Below are 22,996 nucleotides of genomic sequence, written 5' to 3'. Positions count from 1 at the left end.
ACTTGGACAAAAAGGTCGCCAAGCTCCATTACGCAGAAAATGACGTGGCGACGCGCCACCGACCGTGCTGCAACAACTCCGTCCGATGCAAGTATGTCATCATGGTCCACTGGGATCCCAGTGCGCTGCTCTTTGTCCCCCAACTACACGCCACGAGTATCCCGGGGACGACCGACGGACTCATCGCTTGCCCCTCCTCGGATCCAGTGCCTCGGCCCTGCGAACGTCCCGGATTTCCTTGGTCCCCATGCCCCCCAGCCCGCCTTCGCTTCTGCGCTCCCACCCGCCCAGCCTGACGACCTGGCACGTGGCGTTGTCGCCGTCCCTGGACACCTCCGTGGCGTACTCGACGACGGCCCTGGCGCCTTCCTCGGGCGTCTTGGCCTCCTTGACCACGTCCACTATCTCCTGGTCGCCCAGGGTGCCGGAGACGCCGTCGCTCATGAGGACCAGGAAGGAGTACTGGGCGGGGCCCAGCTCGACGCGCGTGATTTCCGGCTCGGCCGAGACGCCGATGCGCTTGGACTGGATGTCGCCAAAGGCGCGCGAGTTGGCGAGGCCGGCGATGCGCTCCTCGCCGAAGCTGTCGCCCGAGACCATGGAGCCGGCGGGGGCGTAGCGGCGGAGGCGCCTGCTCTCCGTGGGCGTGCCGGGGTGGTGGTCCGAGGTGAGGGGGTGAGGCAGGCCCGTGGCGGTCTCGCACAGCAGGATGCGGGAGTCGCCGACGTGGGCGGCCACGAGGGTCGCGTGGGCGGCCGGGTGCCAGAACGGCGCCGTGGTGGGCGTCGATATGAGCGCCACGGAGGCGGTCGAGCCGCCCTTGAAGCGGGTCGGGCCCCCGATGCCGTGGCCGGAAGGCGTGGCGTGGGGCATGCCGAGGATCTCGTCGTCGTTGAGCGGCATGTCCGAGTCGTCCGGGTCGGCTTTCCGGGCCTGCGCCGAGACAAAGTCCAGGTCGGCGCGGAGGAAGGCGTAGGCGAGGCTGGATTCGACCGTCACCGAGGCCTCCCTGCTCGCCTCGTGCGACAGGTCAAAGAACTCGGGGTTGAAGCGTCGGAAGTAGCCGCCTATCGCGCCGCGGTAGGCCTTGACCAGGTCGCGCTCCAGCTGGACGGCCTTTTCCGCGTCCCGCGAGCCGGCCGGCGCGGATGCGGCGCTGGGCAGAGGGTCCCCGTGGTCCGGCCTGTCCGCGAAACCCCCCCCTCCGTCCGGCCCGGGGACCTTGATGCTCCCCCGCGCCTCTTTGGCAGGCTTGGTTTCCACCGAGTCCGGGGCTTGCCGTTTGGTGGACGGGGCGGGGGCGCCGGGGGAGGACGAGCCGGCGTCCGCAGCGGGCTTCTGCTGCTGCTGCTGCTGCTGCTGCTGACCTCTGCCGGGGTTCTTGCTGCGCAGGCTGCTCTGCAAGCCAAACTCGCGCGCAGCCTCCTCGACGTACCCATGCAGCTCGTCTCGGAGGAAATGGGAGCACTGGGTGCCGCCGTGGCCGTCGAAGACGCCAAAGTAGAATATCTGGGGGTCGCCGAGCACGCTGTCTGCCGGGGTGGCCTCGCCCGGCTTCTGCCTCAGGTTCATGGGCGCCCGCCTGGCAAACGCGGGGATGTCCACGGTGCCGGCCTGGTCGGCGTCTTCGTTGTACGGCCGGCTTCCCCTGGCCGTCGCGGAGCCAAAGTGGTGCTTGGCCCTCCGCAGAGGTATCCGGACAACCGTCAGGTCCCGGCTCGACATGTTGGGGATGGAGACGGCGGGCGAGGAGCCGGGGCTCGGGGTGTGAGGGGTCGACGCATCGCGGGGCAGCTTGTGGCCGGGGCCGATTCCGCGACGGGGGTCTGGGTGCAGCGACGACGAAGGCAGATGCGTGACGAAGTAGGAGTGGAAACGGCGCCGGGTTTGCGGGCCGGGGTGCCTCGGGGTCGGGCTGGAGCTGCGGCAGGCCGTCGGCAGCGGACGAGGACGGCGGGAGGGCGAGGGGCGCCAGGCCCCGGACGCGGACTGCGGCAACGGCGGCCGGCCCAGCCACGGTGAGCGGGAGGCATCGTCGACGGGGGGTGTTGTCCGCGGCGCCGAGCGGCCGGCGGCGTGTTCAGCCACCAGGTAAGCAGCAGCAGCAGCAGCTCTCGGCGCGGAGCATCGGGCCTTGCGCCCAAGAAATGCCATTTGCGGGGAATGGGGCGACGGCGCGAAGCAACGCTGCTGCGATGTATCTTGGCGGCGCTGAGCATCAAAGGGCGATGGGAGGCGAAGAGACGAGTCCGTACGACCGTGGGAGTCGCGAAGTCGGGGAAAAAGGGCCGCAGCGAATCAAAGGAGCGTGATGCCCAGAGAGGCTTGCAGCTGGCCCCCTCTGGACCTGCACTTGCGGGGCCTGCGGCGCCTTGGCCAGCAACAATCGCAGCAATCGCAGCCCTGAGAGGCAACGACGCTGCTCTCAAGTTCTTTCTCGGCGGCTTCAGCAAAAGCTGAACCGTGCCGTGGCGCTGATTTTTCCCCTTTGCTTCCGAGGGTGACTTGCTCGAGGCTGGCACGCCAGACATCTCGGGGGAGCGCTGGCGACTGACTGTTGAACGAACTGGTACTCTGTACGGACTACAGTCTGGCATGTACCACCTAGACATGATGCCAGTGCCAGCATGTCTCACTCTAGGCAGCCCCCTGCCAGGAAGCAGGAAGCTGGAGCCAGCCCAGGCCCCAAGGACCAACGGCTTGAAGGGTTTGGTTTGATCCTTTGGAGCCAGTTGCCCCTGATAAGCGGCGCGATGCTTATCGCTTGTCAATGTCCGGCATCACGTACGCCGCTGCCTCTAGGTTGTTCTGAGGGAACCCCATAGGTACATGTCGACTACCTACCGGTACATAACTGTCTATTGCGGGCCAGCCACATGTAAGCAGCGACCAGATGTCACTCCATCCATTGACGCCAGCTGCTGTTCATCAGTGACTGCTTCCCCTGCATTGCAGAAACCTCCAGCCTGTTGCGTCACATCAATTATTGTACATGGCGTCTGGCCAATCAATTCGCACCCCCGCCCCAAGTGCCAACGGTGCCTGACACCCCGTTGTTGCCTGGCAGGCAGGCTGGCACCAGACTGTCTGGTATGTACTCCGTAGCTCGCAACTGGTTGGTGCACCGTCGAGGCAATCCCCACTGACCAGACAGCTTCACGCAAACGCCCACCGCCGTCTATTCGAGATCCCGCCTCCGCCAACCACGACATGCTCCCCCCCCTCCAGCAACTCCCCATGACGTTGCCCATGTTCAAAACACAACCATGGGCGACGAGGCGCCGGAACCCTCCGCCGACGGAGACGCATCGTCATCCAACACCGCCCGCTCCGACCCCGCCACAGGCGACCAAGTCGTCAACGTAGCCGAGCAAGGCGACATCATCCTCGACGTGACCTTTGAGCTGTCGGAGCGAACCCTCCAGAGGCCCGGCACACTGGCCGCCGCCGCCGCCGCCGCCGCCGCGGCGCGCACGCTCAGCAACGGCCAGCAGCCGCGGCCCATTCTCACGCCCAGGCTCCAGATGGCCTACCGCGTCAGCTTCGACGTGCTGAAACGGCACTCGGCCTACTTCGCCAACCTGCTCACGAACCCGGCCTTTCGGGAATCCGTCCTCATCTCCGCGGCGCGCGAGAACCTGCTTCTCCGCGGCATCGAGCCCGCCGACGCGGACCCGTCGGATCTGCCCCGCGTGCTCATCACCGACGACGACGAGGCCACCCAGTCCGCGGGCAGGGAACTCGCCTTTGAGGACATGCTTCGCATCGTGCACCAGCGGCCTGTTAGGAATGCCCGTCCGCTCATGCTGTACGTGACTACGCTGGCCGTCACGGCGGACCGCTTCGACTGCACGCCTGCGGTGGCGAGAGCTCTCGCGGAAATCAAGTTCAAGTGGCCGCTTACCAGCACCAAGCCGTACCTGGACGAGGCTGGCCGGCCCACCGACGTCGAGGGCGTGTTGAGGCAGAAAGTACTGACGGCGTGGCTGTTGGGTCAGCCCATCCGATTGCACCACGCGTCGAGGGAGCTGGTCATGAGAGGGTCTCGTCTCTGGGGGGGGGTACGCCCAAGACGACAAGGGGCTATCCGCTGCGTGGTGGAACCTGCCCCAAGGCATTGAAGGTATGTTTCTTTCCCCTTGGCACAACACCTCCATTGGTGCGAGCGATTCTCCCATGGACAAGATGAAACAGGAAAAGGAAAAGGAAAAGGAAAAGGAAAAGGAAAAGGAAAAGGGAAAAAGGAAAAGGAAAAGGGAAAAAGGAAAAGAGAGGGGGGGAAATAACTTCAACAGGGGAAAATGCTCACGCCGACCTAGAAGAGCTTCGCCACAGGAGAGAATGCATCCTCAACGCCGTGTCCTCCATCCAGACACACTTCCTCTCCCTCTATTCGTCCCGTGACCGCCAGTGCAAACTAGGCTACGACTCCAGCCCTGCCTGCGACTCCTTCCAGTTCGGCCAAATGCTCAAGTTTCTCCTGTCGCGGCGCCTCCTCTTCCTCGTCGACTTTTCCACAGCCTCTGCCGAGCGTCTCCCCGACACCTCGCTCGTCGACGTTGAAGAGCTGCTGGCCACGCTGAAGCAGTGCCCGAATTACCAGCTTGACAAGCATCACATGAATTGCGGGTTGAGGATCCGCATAGATCCCATACTGGATTACGTGCGGGCCATGCTCTCCGCTCAGGTGATTAGCATCCCGCTTGCGGATTGGAAGAGGACAAGGGCAGACGTGTCTTGGGTCTCGGGCAAGGCAGCGGACAACGGCCAAGAGGGCGAGGCAAGAGCCTTTGCATTCACGAGGGCCTTGGCTAACGATCAGAGGCTGAGATACGAGGGGGCCATGCACGCCGATAAGATGGCCAGGAGCTTGTTCACGGCCGATACTTGGGATTGGACACCCGAGCTTTGAATCTTTGGTGGCAGGCGTACCGCGTTTTCTTTGGGAGAGCAATCTGCGATGAAACGGCGAGGACTGCATCTGTTGCATTTCCCACCCCCCCCCCCCTTTTATGTCATGAGGTGTAGAGTTGGATAGAATCTGCACTACCCGTAGATGATGTGTTTTGATGATGTGTTTCCGCCAGATTTTCCCTTTCATGGTCACCATGTTCTCTATCATATTTCCCTTTTTTCCCTTTTTTTTTTTCTTTTTCCCATTTTCCCCTTTTCCAACCACTAGGCGCTGGCAGTGCCCGTCTCTTTCACGCCGGGGGTCTTTTCAACGACACCTCCCTCCTGGCTCGTGCTATCGGCCTGCGAAAGGTCGGGTCGAGAGGCGCGCCTGGCCTTGACAAGCGGCCAGTGACCCTTTGTCTCCTTGAACCGCATAGCGGCAAAGCAGAGCATAACAAAGATCCAGTAAAGGTTGTACGAGATGACGGATCCGTAGGTGGCGGAGTTTTGCCACCCCAGGATTGCGTTGAAGACGCCCCAGCCGCCGTTGTTGGCGGCCGTAGGTGAGCAGCACTAGCATCAAGTCAGCAAGCTGGGGAAGGGGGGGGACGACTCGCAGGCAACGACGAGGGCGGGCTTTCACGCCAAGGCAGCACACGTACATTTACGTGCCAGACGCTCTGGTCGATGTCGTACGATCCAGGCCCGCTACCCGTTTCCGCGGCATCGCCACCGATGGCTTCGTTCCACTTCTGGGCCTCCAAGTGCCAGACGCCTCGGGAGAACAAGCCGGCAGCGACGAGATACAGGAGGCACGTTGACGCGACCAGGAAGATTTGCAGCTTGGCAGAGGACCCGCCCCTGCAGCCAGCCGTCAGCACAAGGCGTCCCTCGCTCGCCCGAGGCTCTTCCTCTCCCCCTTTCTTTCCTGATGAGATGCTTACTTGTACAGAATCCAGCCGACGAGCCCGCCGACCAGGAGGCCGACCACGACAGGCAGAGGCACCGCATAGGCAGGCGCGGAAAAGGTCACGCCGGCCACGAAGACGACGGCCTCGATGCCCTCGCGGAGCACCGTGACAAAGGGCAGGAAGAACATGGCGTACTTTTCGAGAAAGTGGGCGAAGCAGCCGCGGGACCCTGCCTTGACCGGAGACTCTACCGCCTTGGCAAGCTTCAGGCGCCACTTGGCCTGCATCTTGCCGATGCGGAGGAGAGCAGCGCCCATGACGGTGATGATGACGGCGGCAAAGAGGCAGAAGGCGCCTTCGTAGTAGTTTTCGTTGGCGTCCCACCCGTTGGAGCCGACGGTGTAGAAGACGCCGATGAGGGCAGAGGCGGCAACCATGCAGACCAGAAAGCCCGCGGCCACGCCGAGCCAAATCTGATGACGCGACCTTGTGTTAAACAGAGTAGGAGAGAGAGAGGGGGGCGGGGAGGTAGAAGAAGAAAAGAGCGATACGGAGAGGCCAAGAGCACGCATGCGCGGATCAACCGACCTGTTTTCGCAAGGCGTTGTACGTCTTGACGTCTTTGTCGGGGCCATCCAGGGTCTGCTTGAGAAAGGCCAGCAGCACGGAGACGATGATGACCGTCTCGAGCGTCTCCCGGAAGACGACGAGGAACACGGGCACGGAAAACACGTCCTTGGCCATGCTGAGCGAGTGCGCTTTTCCTGCGCGATTAATCAAGCCAGCGCGTCGAGTCGAGGCAAATGTCGGCGCTCCTCAATGCGCAGCAAGTTGAAGAAGAGTGAAGGGCACGTAACGTGGAAAAGCCCAACAGACCTTGCCCGTGGCAGCCGAGCACTCACGCCGACTCTGGGGAGAAAAGAAGGGCCAGGAAGTGCCACTGGCCTGCGCAGCATTGACAGGTCGAGATTCCAAAAGCCAACTGAGGGACCAAGGCTCGGCGAAGACGGTGGATCTGATTGTGGAAGGGGGTCTCGGATCAGATAACGGAACAAGACGGGCAGAAGGCACAAGGGGCAGAGGGAGGGGTGTGGGGTGGGGCTCCGGGGGGGGGGGTGTGCCACCATCATGCCATCATGCCATCATGCCAGGCCACATTGTATCAGGTTGGCAAGCTAGCAAGAACCGACCCTAGCACGAATGCCCCTTCCCCGCCCGGAAGGAGTGGGACGATTGAAAAGAAAAAAAGAAGAAGAAGAAAAAAAAAGGCAAATAAATGGTCAATGCTCTGTAGAGAGTAAATGGTTACTTGGGCAAAGCATGGCTTTTTTCGCCGTTGGTTAGCGCGCAAGCCACTCGTCCAGTTTCGTCTTTGGCTTCATGTAGCCCGTTATACCACCGGGACAGCTGCTGCCTCACTGCCAAGCAGGCGATGCTCCGGGTCGCCGGCCGGGAGCCCAGCCCCGTGGTCGCAGAAGGCGAGCGACGACGCAAAGGACTTTTGGTACTCGGAAAATTCCATACAGTCTGCCCAGGCGGGAACCAGAAAGGCTGCATCAACACCAATGGAAGCGAACGCACTCGGCCATGCGGCAATTTGGCAAGGGCGCGGAGCGCAGGCGCCAGAGGCAGTGGCAGTGGCAGTGGGGGGAAGAGGCGCTAGGCTGGGGCGCTAAGCAGCTGGCTGCTGTCAATACCTGTTGCTGTTGGGTACCTACCTACCTGTAGGCGTGCCACCTTCCGCATCAATCGACCGAGCTCCGTTTTCCGCCCAGTTCACTTGCGTCAATGTCGCAAGTCGCAACATGGATGGCTCGTACAGCCGGTTCAATGGGTACCAGACACTTTTTATGCCTCATATTGACCGCACACTAGTACGGAGTGGCACTCTCAGCAACTCAGCCGTCGGGGACTGGTGACTCCAGCCCGATATATGCCGCAGTGCGCAGTGCTCCGTACTCGGCACCACGTGGCGGCATGCGCGGCGACTTGGACCAGCTGCCATCCGCTTATCAGATGGCCAGGAATGTTATCAATCAATCAGGCGGCCCACCAATGCCCACAAAATGTCCACAAAATGCCCACAAAATGCCCACGTCAGGAATTTTTGTCAGGCGTGGCGTCTCCCTATTAGTACTCGGGCAGTTTAGCAGTGCGCCACACCCAACCAGCGCAGCCCCGTCCATCGCACCCGCGGGAGAGCAACTTAACCGTCTGTGGGAATCGTTTCCGCAGTCGTTGTTGCGTGCGGGAGAGTACGAGGGGAAAATTCGATAGACTCTTATGCCCTGGGACTGCGGGAACCAAGCACACGGGAGAGTCGAACAGGACCCAAACCGGGCATCTTGACGCCGTTAGGGCTAACCAACCCCGTAGTGCCGCGACTTGCTATTCGAGCTACGCGCGTTACGTTATGTCTGTCAGATGGACACGATATATACTTTTTTGCGTACGATTCATGCGACCTATACCTATTACCCGCGTTCTGTCTGGGAAAACCATATTACATTAACTGCGGAGCACCAGCCTTTCGCAGCAAGCTTGGCTCTGATTGGCTTGGAAAAACTACCCTACCCCCGGGGTGAAGATATGTGGCTTCGGGTCTTGTTGCAAAACTGAGCTTTTCAGCCTTCCGTCTGTATTCTGTATGTACCATGGGCAGTTGCAACCGGCTGCCCTTGCCTAGGCACCCAAGTCTACTGTAGCAAACCTCCGTAGCCGACGCAAAATCCAGTCCCAAGCTAGGCTGGGCGTCTTGGCCATTTCTAGACTTGTTGGTCCGCTGACGCGAGTGGCATTGTGGACGAAAGAGCCTCGATCCTGCCAGGGTTGGCAAAAAGAAAGACATCAACTTTGTGCGCCGTCTTTCCGGACCACTGGGCGAAAGCTGCGGCACCGCCGACTTATTCGCTTGGCCAAGTCCTCCCGTCTCCCTCTCCGTCTCCCTCTCCGTCTCTGGCAGGCCTGGCTTGCTTGCACCTTCCGGCACTGCAGCGCGCTCCGACGACTCGACGACCCAACGTCTAGCTGCAAGGCACTGCCTGCCCTCCTTCTCCCCAAAGAACCAGACGTAAATCAATCAACAACAGCCTCGCCGATCCACTCGAGCAAGCACGTTATTTTGCGCGGGTTTCTTTACCACCAGACTCCTTGGTCGACACAAGCACTCCTTGGTCGACACAAGCTGCTGTTTGGAGACTGGCTGTGACGCCTGGATCGACATCCATGGCGGGTCTTGCGCACTTGATAGCCGTCTTGGCTGCGCTTGCCTGCCTGGCAGCAGCTGCCACCGTCAACTACGATTTCAACGTCACCTGGGTGAGGGCTAATCCCGACAACGCATTCGAGCGACCAGTCATAGGCATCAATGGCAAATGGCCCATTCCGACCATCCAGTGCAGCGTAGGTGACCGCCTGGTCATCAAGCTGAACAACCAGCTCGGCAATCAGTCCACCTCTCTGCACTTCCATGGCCTGTTCCAAAACGGAACAAATCAAATGGATGGCCCTTCCGGGGTGACGCAGTGCTCCGTACCGCCGGGGCTTTCCATCACTTACAACTTTACCGCAAGTCCCCCCCCTCCGCCCCCCCAGCAGCCGAGGCAAGCGTTCACAACGCCGCAGAACATCAGAGCATTGCTGACGAGACGTGCTCTAGGTCAGCCAACCTGGAACGTACTGGTATCACTCTCACAACGACGGACAGTATCCCGACGGCCTCCGTGGGCCAGTCATTGTCCACGACCCAGAGTTCCCCTACCGGAAGGAGGTGGATGAGGAGTTTGTACTGACCCTTTCGGACTGGTATCATGACCAAATCCAGCATCTCATCCCTCGCTTTATGAGCAAGACTAACCCAACTGGCGCCGAACCCGTTCCCAATGCTGCCCTCATGAATGATACGCAAAACGTAACCGTCCCGGTCCAACCAGGTAAGACGTACCATTTCCGCGTCATCAACATGGGCGCCTTTGCCGGCCAGTATCTCTGGTTCGAGGGCCACAAGATGCGCATTGTTGAGGTAGACGGCGTGTATACCAAGGCTGCTGAGGCCGATATGGTCTACATTTCTGCTGCTCAGCGAGTGGGATTTCTCCTGACGACCAAGAACGACACGAATGCCAACTTTCCCTTTGTCGCAAGCATGGATACGGCAAGTCCCTTTTTCCTTTTCCTTTTCCCTTCCTTTCCCTCTTCTTCTTTTACATCCCGGCGCCATCAGTCACGGCAAGGCTAACATGCGTCGACAGACACTCTTTGACAAGCTGCCAGCTGACCTCAACTACAACTCCACCGGTTGGCTCAGCTACGACAAGAGCAAAGAAAACCCAGCTCCAGCCCCTGTCTACGATCTCACTCCCTTTGACGACGTCACTCTCGAGGCCTACGACGGCATGGAACTCCTCCCGGAACCAGACCACAACGTCCAACTCGACGTCATCATGAACAACCTCGGCAATGGCGCCAACTACGCCTTCTTCAACAACATCACCTACACGTTTCCCAAGGTCCCTACACTGTACAGCGTCCTTAGCTCGGGCAACATGGCCACCGATCCGGCCGTGTACGGCGAATACACCCACCCGTTTGTCCTGAAAAAGAACGAAATCGTGCAAATCGTCGTCAACAACCTCGACACGGGCCGCCATCCGTTTCATTTACACGGCCACAACTTCCAAGCCATCTATCGCTCAAACGAGTCCGCGGGCACCTGGGAGGACGGAGGCGGCGCCAGCGGAAAGACTTTTCCCAAAGTCCCCATGAGACGTGACACCATGGTCCTCTACCCCACCGGCAACATGGTATTGCGATTCAAGGCCGACAACCCCGGCGTGTGGCTTTTCCACTGCCACATCGAATGGCACGTCATCTCCGGCCTCATGGCCACCTTTGTTGAAGCACCGTTGGAGCTGCAAAAGACGCTGTCCATTCCGCCCGATCATCTGGCAGCTTGCAAGGCTCAGAGCGTCGCCACGCAGGGAAACGCTGCCGGCAACACGGAGAACCTTGCCGATCTGTCCGGGCAGAATACGCCCCCTGACGACCTCCCCGAAGGGTAAGCCCCCAGCAAACAATGCCCATCCTCCGTCCCTCCCCCCATCTCCCCCCAACATGAATCTCTTGCTAACGCACAGGCGGCAGTTTCACCAAGCGAGGAATAATCGCATTCGTATTCAGCTGCATAACTGGCATCCTCGGCATCATAGTAATAGCTTGGTACGGCATGTCCCAGCCCGTTGAGGCGGCTCCCAGGTCTGTCGCCGCTCTTGTGCAGGAATATGCCGACTGAAAAATGTATGACGAACGTGCACGGGTTGGGGAAGTCATTGGAAAGCAGTTGGAATTGGGAAAAGTAGGAATCTAGTGCGGCACAGCCTGGTGTCGTTGAAGGAATGATATGTGCAGTACTTTGAGGTTTCCTCTTCAAACATATGACTATGACATGAAAAAAAAAGGTAGTATCCGAAAGCGAAGGACCATTCCCTATTAATATGAATAAATAGAACCCAAATCTTTCCAGCCAATTTTCATACACAGTCCGCCCCCCACCCCCCCATGATGACTCCCAAGAATTCAAGGCAAAGAGGAACATGCATCCGACGCCCAAAGCAAATTCATGAACCGGGCACCGCACCGCGCAGCAATTCGCACATGGCCAAAACAAAGGGTAGAAGAGCACAACCCCGTCAAGGCAGCCACGCAGACCGCCAGAGATCAGCACGCCTCCATCCCCACCACGTGCCATTCGTCGTTTTGCCCTCGTCATGTTGTTTTCTTTCTTTCTTTCTTTCTTTCTGTTTTTTTCGGGGTCCATGTCCCGCGAACACGTGACGCCAATGCTATTACGAGGGGGGGGATGAACCGCATCCCCAGTGGCTGCGGCCAAGAGGTTTGATTGTGAAAATGACGTTTTTGATTTTCGTGATATTTCTGTGCGTAGGCTTGCGACCAAGTCGTGGTTGGGGGGTCGGGGCAAAAGTCAACCGGCTGCGTTTTTTTGCTGCTTCAGGAGATGAAATCCTCCTGCGCGCCTGCCGAGCCCCCGCGCCGGTTTCTTTCGTTTGCTGTACTTTTTCTTCTTTTTGAGAGAGAGAGAGGGGGGGGGGGCGGGGGGGGGGGGGGGGGTGTACATGTTTTTCGGTGTTGTTGTTGTTGCCCTGCCAGTAGAGCAGGCCGCGCTCAGGCTCGCTTGGACTTGGTCCGGCGGGGAAGACCCTTTTCTTTGCGCATCTTGACGTCCACGTCGGCAAGCCAGTTGCTGGCGTTGTAGAGCTGGACTCCGTTGATGGCCTGCTTGACGACCATGAAGGGGAAGCTGACGCCGGCGATGACCCAGGGACCGAGCGAGTCCATCTTATTGGTACGAGCAATCTCCAGCGCGGCGGCGCTGAACGGGTCGGGGAACATTTGCCGCAGCACCGAGGTGTTGACCGGGGCGGCGGGGTTGATGTGGCCGCCGCTCGTCTCCTCGACGCTCCTGAGCAGGTGGGGGGACAGCCAGGGCGACGAAAAGGCAAGGAGATACAGGCCGATGAAGAAGAGCTCGTTGAGCGCGCACAGGGTGAAGAGGACGTTCTGCGCGCCGCACACACATGGGAACGGTTAGGGCGGGGGGAATGCGGCGTCATCAGGGGGCGGTCGGTCCGCAGCGGCGAGGGGCTCACCTTGTTGGTGTAGTAGAGGTTGAGGAGCCAGTTCTGGCTCTTGTCAATGTTCTTGTGGCTCGAGTCGGCGCCGCCGACGACCAGCGTGGCGTACATGTGCATGTAGTGGCTGGAAAAGTCGAGGGCGATCAGGCCCTGGAAGAGGATGGCCCATCGGGGGAAGGCCGAGGACAAGAAGACGAGGAGGCACGAGGTGGTGCAGCGGTCGGTGACCATGTCGAGGACGGCGCCGAACCGCGTCGACTGCTCGAAGACGCGGGCGGCGTATCCGTCGACGGCGTCGAGCAGGCACGAGATGCTGTACAAGACGGAGCAGGTCCGCGGGTGGACCGGCATGTAGTAGAGGGAGGCGATGGCCAGGACGATGCGGACGTAGCCTTTCGGAGCGGAGCAGAGCACGCCGTTAGCTCAGCCTAGTTCCATTCCTCGAGCGCAGGCAAAGGAAGCGAGCTCAAGAGAGGAGGGGGGGTGAGAGGCAAGAGGTAAGAGAGAGGAAGCTGCGGCGTACCGATGATGTTTGGCCAGAACAGGAAGATGTTCTCGCGCTTTTCCGAATGCGCATCCGCGGCGGGGGGGTTATTATGACGAGCCGAGCCGTTGCCGTTGACGGCGAGGACGTGCTGGTCGTCATCGGAGGCGGCGGCAGCTTCGCGCAGCTTGGCAGACTTTCGTCGGGTCTGGCGGGTCGACATTTCCGAGCGACAAGAGGTCCGATGCAAAACGGTCCAGGGAGCGGAAAGGGGCTGCGAGCCGACGCGATGAGGGTTGTCGAGGGAGACGGAGTTTCGGGGGGGGGGGGGGGGGGGGTTCCGCGCAACCCGCCAAAGGTGAGCGGGAGGTGGCAAGTTTTCACAGCTCGACCATGCGCATGTGCAGCGGAACCGAGCAAGCCGAAAAGGGGGGGGGGGGGGGGGGGGCTGACGAACGCACGGTTTGTCCCGGCTTCTTGCGGGGAGAGACGAGGTACTCGAAGGTGTTTTCGCCTGCCTGGATGGATGGATGGATGGACGGACGGACGGATAGCTGGATGGATGATGGTCGTGCTGAAGGAGCGGGCAGGGGAAGGGGGGGAAAAAAAAGATGATGATGAAAAGAAACTTGCCGAGGAGCGGCTGTGGCGCGGGAGGCAGTGACAAGACCACATGCGAGTTTGCATGCGAGTCTGAGTCTGAAGGGAAAGGGTCCAAGTCTGTCGTCGCCTAGCCTCGCAGCGTGTCTGGTAGCTTCCCTGTCCCCTTTTTGACGTCTGGTGAGGTATGTACCTATGTAGCTCCGTTCGAGCGTGTACATGTACATGCGCATGAGCGTGTACCCAGGCTGCCGCTGCTGGTACATACTCCGTACCGCACATGCATGCATCAAATGCGACGTAGGTACCGGGGGGCCGCCCCCTTGACTGGGCCAAGCTGGGCTTTCATCATAGCGCCAGCGGCACAGCCAGCACAGCACCGCTGGGCGTTCCCAATGCAAGACACGATGGGGTTCGATCGCAGCACGGCACATATCTCTCGACGACCCCCCAAAATCCCCGGGGCCCCCTGATTCTCGCTGCAGTTGACTTGGCCCTTTCTTGCATGTGTTCTGCTGGCGCGCCCTGGCGAGCCGAGACGAGACGAGACGAGACGAGCGTCTACGTCTTCCGCGTGGCTGCAGCGCAGCACTGGGGGTCGCGGATCCGTGCCGAGGCGGCTGGGGGGACGGTGAGCTGGGCAGAACGCTCGGGTTCTTGGGCAAAGTGACGCATCATCAAGGCTAGACAGTTGGACAGAGAAGTGGACAGGCATGTGGACAGTGAAGTGGACGGTGAAGTAGACAGTGGACAGGCTGTGGACAGGCAGGGAACAGGCAGAACAGTTGAAGTGGACAGTGGGCCTGGAGCAGTGGGGTTGCCCCGTGAGAGCAAGGTTTATCAGAATAAAAAGCCATTCATTGACAGACAAAAGGGAAGAGGAAGAAGCAGTGGACCAATCCAGACATACTCGGCACCGCTGTTGTCGTCGTCGTCGTCGTCGTCGCCGTCGTCGTCGTCGCCGTCGCCGTCGCCTCAAGCCCATGCCCCCGTCATGTGATGCCGATGAGCAACATCTTGGCTGCCTACATACCTATGTACGTCATTTAACCACATGCGCCCGTTCAAACTTCACAGGGCCTCCTTGTCGAGACGTCAACCATTCTATTTCGGCGTGAGTCTGCATGGACCCCCATCGCGCGAGGGCAGCGCAGCCGTTGGACACAGCTTGCCTGCTGCCCCTGTTCTCCATCATCCGTGGCAGGTCATGGTCATGGTCATGCTTTTCGGATACACGCGTCGTCTCGATAGCGCGAGACTAGTCCTTGTGGCAGCTGCGCCATCAGCTGCGTCTGCAACTTGCCATCAATGCTTCCAATCCGGCCGTCATGGTCCAAGAGCACGTTGACCAGGTGCGGTGCACTCAATCAAAAAAGACGTCCCAGGCCACGGCCATTGCCGCTCTCGTGAGTCGTCATGCCACGTCTGGCAACAGTCCGAGGGCAATGTTTCCTCGCTCCGACATGGACATGACAAAGCCGTGCATCCTTCCATCTTGTATTGCGACTGCATTTACCTACCGGTTTGACTGGTCTTGATAAACATTGTCAACACCGGGACTAGGGACAACGAGGGAGGCCATGGTGACAGCCCTGGTCAAAGCATCCGCCAGCAGGTATGTGTTATGCAGCACCAGACGTCAACGGAAGCACTGCAGGGTCCATGTTGATGCGCCCACGCGCGGGGGGGGCAAACGACGATGGACTCTGAAGCCTGGACGGACTCGAAATGCAGCGGCAACCGCATCGAAGCAAGTGTCTTTGACCATTGTAAGCACATGTGTTCACATGCAGCGTTTGGTGGCTGCACATTTGCCCGTTGGTGCATCTGACATATGATCAAGTCCGGGATAGCGGCGCAGGCCAGCCGCTTCCTGGATATGATATGATATACTGCATATATTATAGCGGATGCAGCGATCCATTGGAGCGCCCGATGGTGGCACGACCAGAATTGGGAATGTTGGCGGCAGCTGGCACTGGGCCGTTCAAGACCAGCCTTGGCCAACGTGTTCGAACACCGAGATCCACTTCAGCTTCAACCTCCCGAGCTGAAAGAAGCTGGACCGGACCAGTGGCATGATGATGATGATGAAGTGGCCAGATGCACGCTGGATTTCGGCAGACCCGTTGAGCTGTGGCATCCAGCAGCAACCCCCATCTCCTTTTTTTATTGTTGCCGCTAGCTTGCTCCGCGAAAAAAAAAAAAAAAAAATATTTTTTTCTTTTTTTCTTTTTTTCTTTTTTTCTTTTTTTCCTTCCCCAGGGCTTGCTTGCTTGGTGACTCCCATGACTCTCGTCAGGCCGGCGCGAAGAAACGAGTCAGCCAAAGAAGCCTTGACCGATTCAGCAGGCATGCCAATGTCAGCCACGCCCGGACGTCGTGCTAGCAAAGGATGCAGGGGAAACGGAAAAGGAAAAGGAAAGGGAAAAGGAAAGCCGAATCGAGGTGGGCGAGCGCGGCAACGCGTCGTGCAGTTGGTTGAAAATGGTCACTTCTCACAGACTGGTCGATGCGTTGTGAGGTACCTACATGTAGGTTAGGTAAGGTACCTACCTTAGGTACCTTAGGTATGTGCTGTAGGCAGGTACATGCTTGTTAGGAAGCAGCAGTTGCCCAGTGCGGACTCCGCAGCAGGGACCAGAACTCTTGCCCCTCCATCCAACGTCAATTCCCTCAGTTGACCCCTCCTCATCCCTCGTCCTCGTCGTCCTCGTCCCGCCCTTGGCTCCTTCCCACTGGCGCCGCAGGGCCAGACCCTCCCACCAGCTCTTGGCACGATTCGCCCCCCGTCCATGACAGCTTCACAGCGTCGGGCTGGTGGACCCATTAGGCTCGACTGCGAAATCCTCCTCCTCTTTTTTTTTTTTTTTTTTTTTTTTTTTGGTCTTTTTTTTCTTCGTTTTTTCGAGCCTTTTTGGGGCCACTGGCGGATATCAAGTCCCCGGCCGCCACCACTCTGCATACATACATACCATACCAGACTTTCTCGAGCATTCGAATTAAAGAGCACTCCCCTCCCCCCCCCCCCCCCGAGGGTTGCTATTTAATCAGTCAGTCTCGCAGTCTCGCAGTCTCGCAGTCTCGCAGTCTCGCAGTATCGCACCAACCCGTACCGAGACCGAGTAGTTGCTGCCTCTTACCCTTCTTCATCAGCATTCATGACCAGACTTTGACGACGTCGACTCGATCGTATCCGCCCGCTGGCACCGATAAACATTGGCTACCTCTGTCGACGCTGCTGGTTCGCCTTCGCCCAAGCTCTGACCGCAGTCCCGCGGCTCCCAATTGTAGGGCAGAGCTTCATCAAGAAAAGCTGGAGGCACGCCAGGCTGGGTGCGCATGGTCTAGTTACTCTGTAGCCTGCACGGCGCTTTTCGGGCCCAATCCTGCGCTCGAGTAGCTTCGGAACGGTCTGGTACCTTGCACTGCCGCCGCAACCAAAACCGAAACTGCAAAACTGCCGTTCGTCACGGGTTAAATCTCCGATCGCCCATTTTCTGCATGGCTGCTCGCCAACCTCGCACCAGCCCGTAACTCCCAACGACGCCCCCCCTAAAAAAAAAAAAAAAACCCAGCCTGTCGAGGCTCGCTAATCTCGACTTTGGAATACCCCGACGCTGTTGCGCGCGAGTTCATCAGGGGCGCGTCTTGCCGCTGCTCCGTCAGCAGAGGCGACCAACATTTAAATACCTAGATTTTCCTTTTTCACCTCGGGGTGGTTTATCAGACGAAGCCAACAAATCTTTCCAACCTCGCCTCCCTCATATTCCCCCCTTCCTCTCTTTTCCTCTCTTTTCTTCTCTTTCTTCCCTCTTCTTCTTTTTTGCCCAGAAAATTGCCCCGAGATGGCGTCGCATCCGACTCTCAAGGCGACTTACTCCTCCAGAGCGCAGTCTGCCACTCACCCTTTGAACGCCTATCTCTTCAAGCTTATGGACCTGAAAGCGTCCAACTTGTGCTTGAGCGCCGATGTCGCTACCGCCAGGGAGCTGCTTTATTTTGCCGACAAGCTTGGCCCGTCCATCGTCGTGCTCAAAACCCACTACGACATGGTGTCAGGCTGGGACTTTCATCCTCAAACAGGCACTGGCGCGAAGCTGGCCTCGCTGGCCCGTCGCCACGGCTTCTTGATATTTGAGGATCGCAAGTTTGGAGACATTGGAAACACGGTCGAGCTGCAGTACACCGGTGGCTCTGCGCGCATCATCGAGTGGGCTCACATTGTCAACGTCAACATGGTCCCCGGCAAGGCATCTGTTAGCTCGTTGGCGAACGCGGCCAGCCGCTGGTTCGAACGATATCCCTACGAAGTCAAGACGTCGGTTTCCGTAGGCACCCCCGTGGCAGACGACTCGGAACAAGATGACTCGGGCTCCAGCAACGAAGACGACGAGTCTGTCGACAGGAGGCCCCCGCAGGCGCCGCAGGACGGACGCAAGGGCAGCATCGTCTCTGTCACGACAGTCACGCAGCAATACGAGCCTGCCGACTCGCCTCGGCTGAGCAAAACCACGTCTGGGCCTGACGAGGTCCTCTTCCCCGGCATCGAAGAAGCGCCTCTGAGCCGCGGACTTCTCATCCTGGCGCAGATGTCCTCGGCGGGCAACTTTATGAACAAGGAGTACACAGACGCCTGCGTGGACGCTGCCAGAGAGCACAAGGACTTTGTCATGGGCTTCGTCTCGCAGGAGACTCTCAACAGGCATCCCGACGATCAATTCATTCACATGACGCCCGGCTGCCAGCTGCCGCCAGAGGACCAGGACCAGGACCAGGATGCCAAGGTCCCGGGCGACGGAAAGGGCCAGCAGTACAACACGCCGCAAAAGATTATCGGCTCGGCTGGGGCAGACATTGTCATTGTCGGCCGGGGTATTCTCAAGGCCGGGGATCCGGAAGGCGAAGCGGAGCGATATCGCTCTGCTGCGTGGAAGGCATACACGGGGAGGGTTTGCTAGGTCTTTGATGGGTGATGCACCCTGGTCGACCTATGTTGTGATGCGGGGTTGTTATTCATGTTGGTTTCGTCTTTCTTTTTCTTTTCCTTCTTCTTCTTCTTCTTCTTCTTCTTTTTTTTTCTTTTCTTTTTTTTTTTTTTTTTTACATATTCCTTTGCTGTTATTTATATCGTCCGGCTCGGAGACGCAGACGCAGGTGTTTTTGTTGGGGAAACCATGATACATGATACACTCCCAGGTTGGATAAAAATTCCAAAGTGTCACGGTACCATACCGGGAAGTCTGATCTGCTTTTTTTTTCCTTCTTCTTACTTTCACAAAGCCAAGCAGAAAACAGACGTAAAGACTTTGGGCACAGGCTGATCCAGAGCGTTTGCATCCGTTTTGGCCAGTGTTCCCCGGTCCATGTGCTGTTTCCGAGCGCCTCTCCCCTCTCCCTCTCCCTCTCCCTCTCCCGGTAAACAGTGCTCCGACGTTTCCAGCAAAACTGCACGTTGCACCGTGCATCCCCATTCCGCCGCCCAGACACTCGCCCGGCGCACCTCGGCACCGACCCAACCAAGTTCGCAGAGCGTCAAGCCAGCGCAAGAAGGGCGGTGTAAACAGCTCCGTTCCGTGCGCCGAGGGTGTTGGTGATGTCATGTCTGGTTGGATGCGGTGGAGCAGCTCATGGAGTAGGTACCGAGCAGATGCAGGGCCCGGAATGGCCCAGGGCTTGGAGAGGTACGTGTCATTCAGTTGGGTGCTGGCAGATTGCAAGCGCATCAAGAGGTGCAGTAAGATCACGACGGCCCCCGAGCCGATATCTTGCGACTCGTGAGCGGCTGGCTGCTGCTAGTCATGGATAAGCCCAGGCTAATAAGCCCAGGCTAATAAGCCCAGGCTAATAAGCCCAGGCTTGGCGTCGCGGGCTGCTGCAGCTAAGACAGGGGGGGCGGGAACCAGGGCCACTTGGCGGCGGGGACTTCTGCGAGGTTTGCCGGTGGGGCAAGCAGCAACGGGCACGGCACATCCAATCCCGGCGCCGTAAAATACCTGCCTGGGGGGATGGATTGCAGGGATCTCCCGCCCTAAGCCATGCAAGCTGCTCATTGCTAGTTGCATTCCGACCGCAGACGGGCCACGGCAATCCAGAGGCTTCATACCTGCGGATGGCGGAGTAAATCCGGGGGGGGAACACCTGCTTGCTGCGAGGGGCTCCGGGAGAGTGGGGCCATGCCAGGGCATAAATGGGAAATAAGGAAGAGCAAAAGCGGGTGGATCTTGGATCCTGGCCAATCAGTAGCCGGCACTGGCAAACGCAGGAACAGCGCGCCTAGCTGAGCTACCAGGTTGGCAATCCATACAACGAGAGCACATCGAAAAAAAAAAACCTCCCTTCGCGACCGCCGAAAATAACATTGAACCGTCACCAGTGACCAGTGACCATGGCAGATACTAGTCAAGCGACGGTGCTTTTGACCACGTTTGTTTCAGCCTCGCTCGATCCCGGTAAGCGCCCATACGTGCGTCACTTGCCGCGAGAGAGGAGGGAGGAACCAGTTGGCGAGAGACGCCCTTTGACGACAATACCAAGACCACAAATACCAATTCGGCAATTCGTCCTTGCCCTGCCGCGCCCTCTGATGACGAGCGTTTCCTCGGTCTATTGTCCCGGGGGCGAATCAAGAACAATCACGCCTCGGTGGCGGCAAAGTAGAGAAAGAAAAAAAAAACAGTTGGTTCAGTCTCCGTTTCGGCCGACACGACACCACGCCCGAGGGTGCCTTGGTGCTTTTGCCCTTGCCTGCGCGCCGCAACTCCGGGTCGACCGACCGCGGGGCTCCTCGAGAAAGAAGCACCAGACGCTTTGCGAGTAACCTGGGGGGGGTGTTGGAGGAGACGCCTGGGCGAGGCTGCAGCTCCTCTCGGCGCGGGTCTTGCGCCTGGCCGCTTCTCTGGTCGATCCCGCCGACGGGCATTCTCTTCCGTGCTGGCTTGCGCGATTGCTCTTCGTCCCCATCTTGAGCCGGGGCCGTTACCTCGCGCAAGGGTGTCCAGCTTGCGCGGGTGGACGACGAGCGTCGACGTCTTGCCACGACGCACGCCCGCCCCTCCGTTGACGACCGGCATGGCTGTTGCGTCGAATCTCGGGGACTTTGTCCAGCGGTTTCGGGATATCCAGCAGCAGAGGGATGCTTCGGACCCGGCTGGCTCGGGTACGCGTTTCCTCGCCCCCTTGCAGAGACCCAGGAACAGCCAGAGGCAGCCTACCCAGGCAGCCGGGCCACTTTGGCAGACACGCCCATGCGCCGGCTAACCTGCTCGACAGGACGTCCTGATGTACTGCGACAAGCTCGAGTCGGCCCCTTTCGCCACCAAAGCCAAAAGCTCGCCGACGAGCTGCAAGACTGCAAACGCGAGAACCGCAATCTGCAGACCCGACTCTCCGACAGCGAAGCTCGGGCCGACCGGTACGCAAGGCAAAACGAGGAGCTAAGGGTACGATGCCGGCAGCTCCACCCGACGGAGTCCTGCCGACCCGTGCAGAGACTAGAAACGGGGTTGCAGGGCCGCAACGGCTACGTTCTGGTCGCCATCGATGGCAACGGTCTGCTGGTATTGCCTTCCCCCCCCGACCTCCCTCCCTCCCACCCAAATGGCGGCGACCCGGTGGTTGCCTGTTTTCGTTTTCGCTGACGTCTAAACCCCCCCCCCCCCTTCCCCCCCACAAGTTCCGCGACCTGTGGATCAAGCAAGGCGTCGAGGGCGGGAAGAAGGCGGACGCCATCGCCGCCCACTGCGGCGCGCGCGCAGACGATGTCGAGATTGTCGCAAAAGTCGTGGCCAACTTTGGCGGCCTGGCCAAGTCGCTGGGGCGGGACCTGGCCGACGTCAGGGACTTTGCCCTGGGCTTCACGCAAGCCGAGGCTGCGTTTGACTTTGTCGACGTTGGCTACGGCAAGGACTGCGTCTCTTCCAAGGTCAAGGGTACTGTTGCCCACCCACAAGCAGCGCAACGGGGCTCTGTGGTTTTTTTTTTTTTTTTTTTTTTTTTTTTTTTTTTTTTTTTTTGGCCAACGCCTTTGTGACGCAGATACCGTCAAGTGGCACATGAGCAACCACAGCTGCAGACACGTCCTGATGGGCATCGCGCCCGACGCCGCGTACGCCTCGTTCCTGGACGACCTGGCCGAGCAGGACGGCAGGCGCCGGCGGCTCTCCATCCTGCACGGCTCCCCGGCCGCGGCAGACCTCGCAGCCAGCAGCAGCAGCAGCAGCGCCAGCGCCATCGCCACGACGGACCTGGGACGAGACGTCTTCCGCAGCGACAGGCTCGCCGACAGGGCCGCCGCGGCCTGGCCGACGGGCGCCTGGGCTGCCGGCCCGCGAACCGCCAGCCCCGCCAGCAGCCCCGGCCCGCGCGGCCTGGACGAGCCCATCACCGTCAGCGTCGCCGCCCTGGACAGCGTCAAGAAGCGCCGGGAGGCGGACAGGCTGTGCAACAACCACTTCCTGCGGGGGCCGTGCGCCAAGGGCGACTCGTGCTTCTTTGTGCACGACTACAGGCCCAGCGGGGAGGAGCTCAAGGCCATTGCCGTGTTGGCGCGGCAGAACCCGTGCGCCAGTGGGCAGGAGTGCGATTCCGACGAGTGTATATACGGGCACCACGTGCGTGTTTGTTTCCGCCTTTCGTCTTTATTTATGATTTTTTTTCTCTTCTTCTTTTCTTTGCTATTCTTGTGCTATCCCTCTGCTATCCTCTGCTATCCTCTGCTATCCTCTGCTATCCTCTGCTATCCTCTGCTATCCTCTGCTATCCTCTGCTATCCTCTGCTATCCTCTGCTATCCTCTGCTATCCTCTGCTATCCTCTGCTATCCTCTGCTATCCTCTGCTATCCTCTGCTATCCTCTGCTATCCTCTGCTATCCTCTGCTATCCTCTGCTATCCTCTGCTATCCTCTGCTATCCTCTGCTATCCTCTGCTATCCTCTGCTATCCTCTGCTATCCTCTGCTATCCTCTGCTATCCTCTTCTGCCGTTTTCTCTTCTACTACTTCTTCTCGTCTTCTTTTCCCCAGCTCCCTTCCTTCCGTCTTCCTCACGCCAACAAGCCCCCATCACCAATGTCTCGCTGACCGTCCTTTGCCGCAGTGTCCCAGCATCCGCGACGGCCTCTGCATACATCCCCTCTGCAAGTTTCCCGAGGACGCCCACCCCCCCGGGACGAGGTTCAAGAACCCCAATATCAAAGCCAACTGAAAAAGAAAAAAAAAAAAAAAAGAAATTATCCACAAACGCGCAGCCACCCGAACCAACCTGATGTGCAACCCCGCGTGACGCTGTCCCAGACGCGCAGGCCTTGCATTGACTTGCTGGTTTTTTGCCGTTTTTTTAAAGCATTGCTTGCCAATTTCTTGCATTTGCTTGCATTTGCTTGCATTGTCGGTTCTGTTTCAGCAGGCAGACTCTGGTGATTAAAACGCGTCGTCGTCTCTTATTGCTACGCGTAT

General features: G+C 59.1%; 9 protein-coding genes across 9 annotated transcripts; 5 read left to right on the top strand and 4 right to left on the bottom strand.

Moving 5' to 3' along the window:
• Positions 1–180: 180 nt before the first annotated feature.
• UV8b_08164 (uncharacterized protein) lies at positions 181–2,154 on the bottom strand (the record flags this gene model as incomplete). Its single annotated transcript, XM_043145661.1, has 1 exon — positions 181–2,154. One exon carries the CDS (start codon positions 2,152–2,154, stop codon positions 181–183), a length of 1,974 nt encoding a protein of 657 aa, XP_043001596.1.
• A 1,112-nt stretch (positions 2,155–3,266) lies between these two features.
• On the top strand, positions 3,267–4,912 carry UV8b_08163 (uncharacterized protein; the record flags this gene model as incomplete). The annotated part of the gene is made up of 3 exons (XM_043145660.1): positions 3,267–3,993; positions 4,073–4,123; positions 4,320–4,912. The coding sequence occupies 3 exons, from the start codon at positions 3,267–3,269 to the stop codon at positions 4,910–4,912; spliced, it is 1,371 nt and encodes a 456-aa protein (XP_043001595.1).
• Positions 4,913–5,178: 266 nt separating this feature from the next.
• UV8b_08162 (uncharacterized protein) lies at positions 5,179–6,551 on the bottom strand (the record flags this gene model as incomplete). The annotated part of the gene is made up of 4 exons (XM_043145659.1): positions 5,179–5,469; positions 5,559–5,757; positions 5,841–6,280; positions 6,396–6,551. The coding sequence occupies 4 exons, from the start codon at positions 6,549–6,551 to the stop codon at positions 5,179–5,181; spliced, it is 1,086 nt and encodes a 361-aa protein (XP_043001594.1).
• A 2,481-nt stretch (positions 6,552–9,032) lies between these two features.
• UV8b_08161 (uncharacterized protein) lies at positions 9,033–11,097 on the top strand (the record flags this gene model as incomplete). The annotated part of the gene is made up of 4 exons (XM_043145658.1): positions 9,033–9,374; positions 9,466–9,960; positions 10,058–10,863; positions 10,950–11,097. 4 exons carry the CDS (start codon positions 9,033–9,035, stop codon positions 11,095–11,097), a joined length of 1,791 nt encoding a protein of 596 aa, XP_043001593.1.
• Positions 11,098–11,987: 890 nt separating this feature from the next.
• Positions 11,988–13,164, bottom strand: UV8b_08160 (uncharacterized protein; the record flags this gene model as incomplete). Its single annotated transcript, XM_043145657.1, has 3 exons — positions 11,988–12,383; positions 12,473–12,849; positions 12,981–13,164. 3 exons carry the CDS (start codon positions 13,162–13,164, stop codon positions 11,988–11,990), a joined length of 957 nt encoding a protein of 318 aa, XP_043001592.1.
• An 882-nt stretch (positions 13,165–14,046) lies between these two features.
• Positions 14,047–14,541, top strand: UV8b_08159 (uncharacterized protein; the record flags this gene model as incomplete). Its single annotated transcript, XM_043145656.1, has 3 exons — positions 14,047–14,172; positions 14,285–14,365; positions 14,446–14,541. 3 exons carry the CDS (start codon positions 14,047–14,049, stop codon positions 14,539–14,541), a joined length of 303 nt encoding a protein of 100 aa, XP_043001591.1.
• Positions 14,542–17,389: 2,848 nt separating this feature from the next.
• Positions 17,390–18,502, top strand: UV8b_08158 (uncharacterized protein; the record flags this gene model as incomplete). The annotated part of the gene is made up of 1 exon (XM_043145655.1): positions 17,390–18,502. The coding sequence occupies one exon, from the start codon at positions 17,390–17,392 to the stop codon at positions 18,500–18,502; it is 1,113 nt and encodes a 370-aa protein (XP_043001590.1).
• A 1,723-nt stretch (positions 18,503–20,225) lies between these two features.
• On the bottom strand, positions 20,226–20,504 carry UV8b_08157 (uncharacterized protein; the record flags this gene model as incomplete). The annotated part of the gene is made up of 1 exon (XM_043145654.1): positions 20,226–20,504. One exon carries the CDS (start codon positions 20,502–20,504, stop codon positions 20,226–20,228), a length of 279 nt encoding a protein of 92 aa, XP_043001589.1.
• A 108-nt stretch (positions 20,505–20,612) lies between these two features.
• On the top strand, positions 20,613–22,745 carry UV8b_08156 (uncharacterized protein; the record flags this gene model as incomplete). The annotated part of the gene is made up of 6 exons (XM_043145653.1): positions 20,613–20,700; positions 20,814–20,983; positions 21,053–21,100; positions 21,217–21,472; positions 21,579–22,153; positions 22,638–22,745. The coding sequence occupies 6 exons, from the start codon at positions 20,613–20,615 to the stop codon at positions 22,743–22,745; spliced, it is 1,245 nt and encodes a 414-aa protein (XP_043001588.1).
• Between the last annotated feature and the right edge of the window lie 251 nt (positions 22,746–22,996).

Source organism: Ustilaginoidea virens, chromosome 7, assembly GCF_000687475.1.
Source record: "Ustilaginoidea virens chromosome 7, complete sequence".
Taxonomy (NCBI): domain Eukaryota; kingdom Fungi; phylum Ascomycota; class Sordariomycetes; order Hypocreales; family Clavicipitaceae; genus Ustilaginoidea; species Ustilaginoidea virens.
Note: the sequence above shows the minus strand (reverse complement) of the source record. Positions and strands in the feature narration are given on the sequence as shown.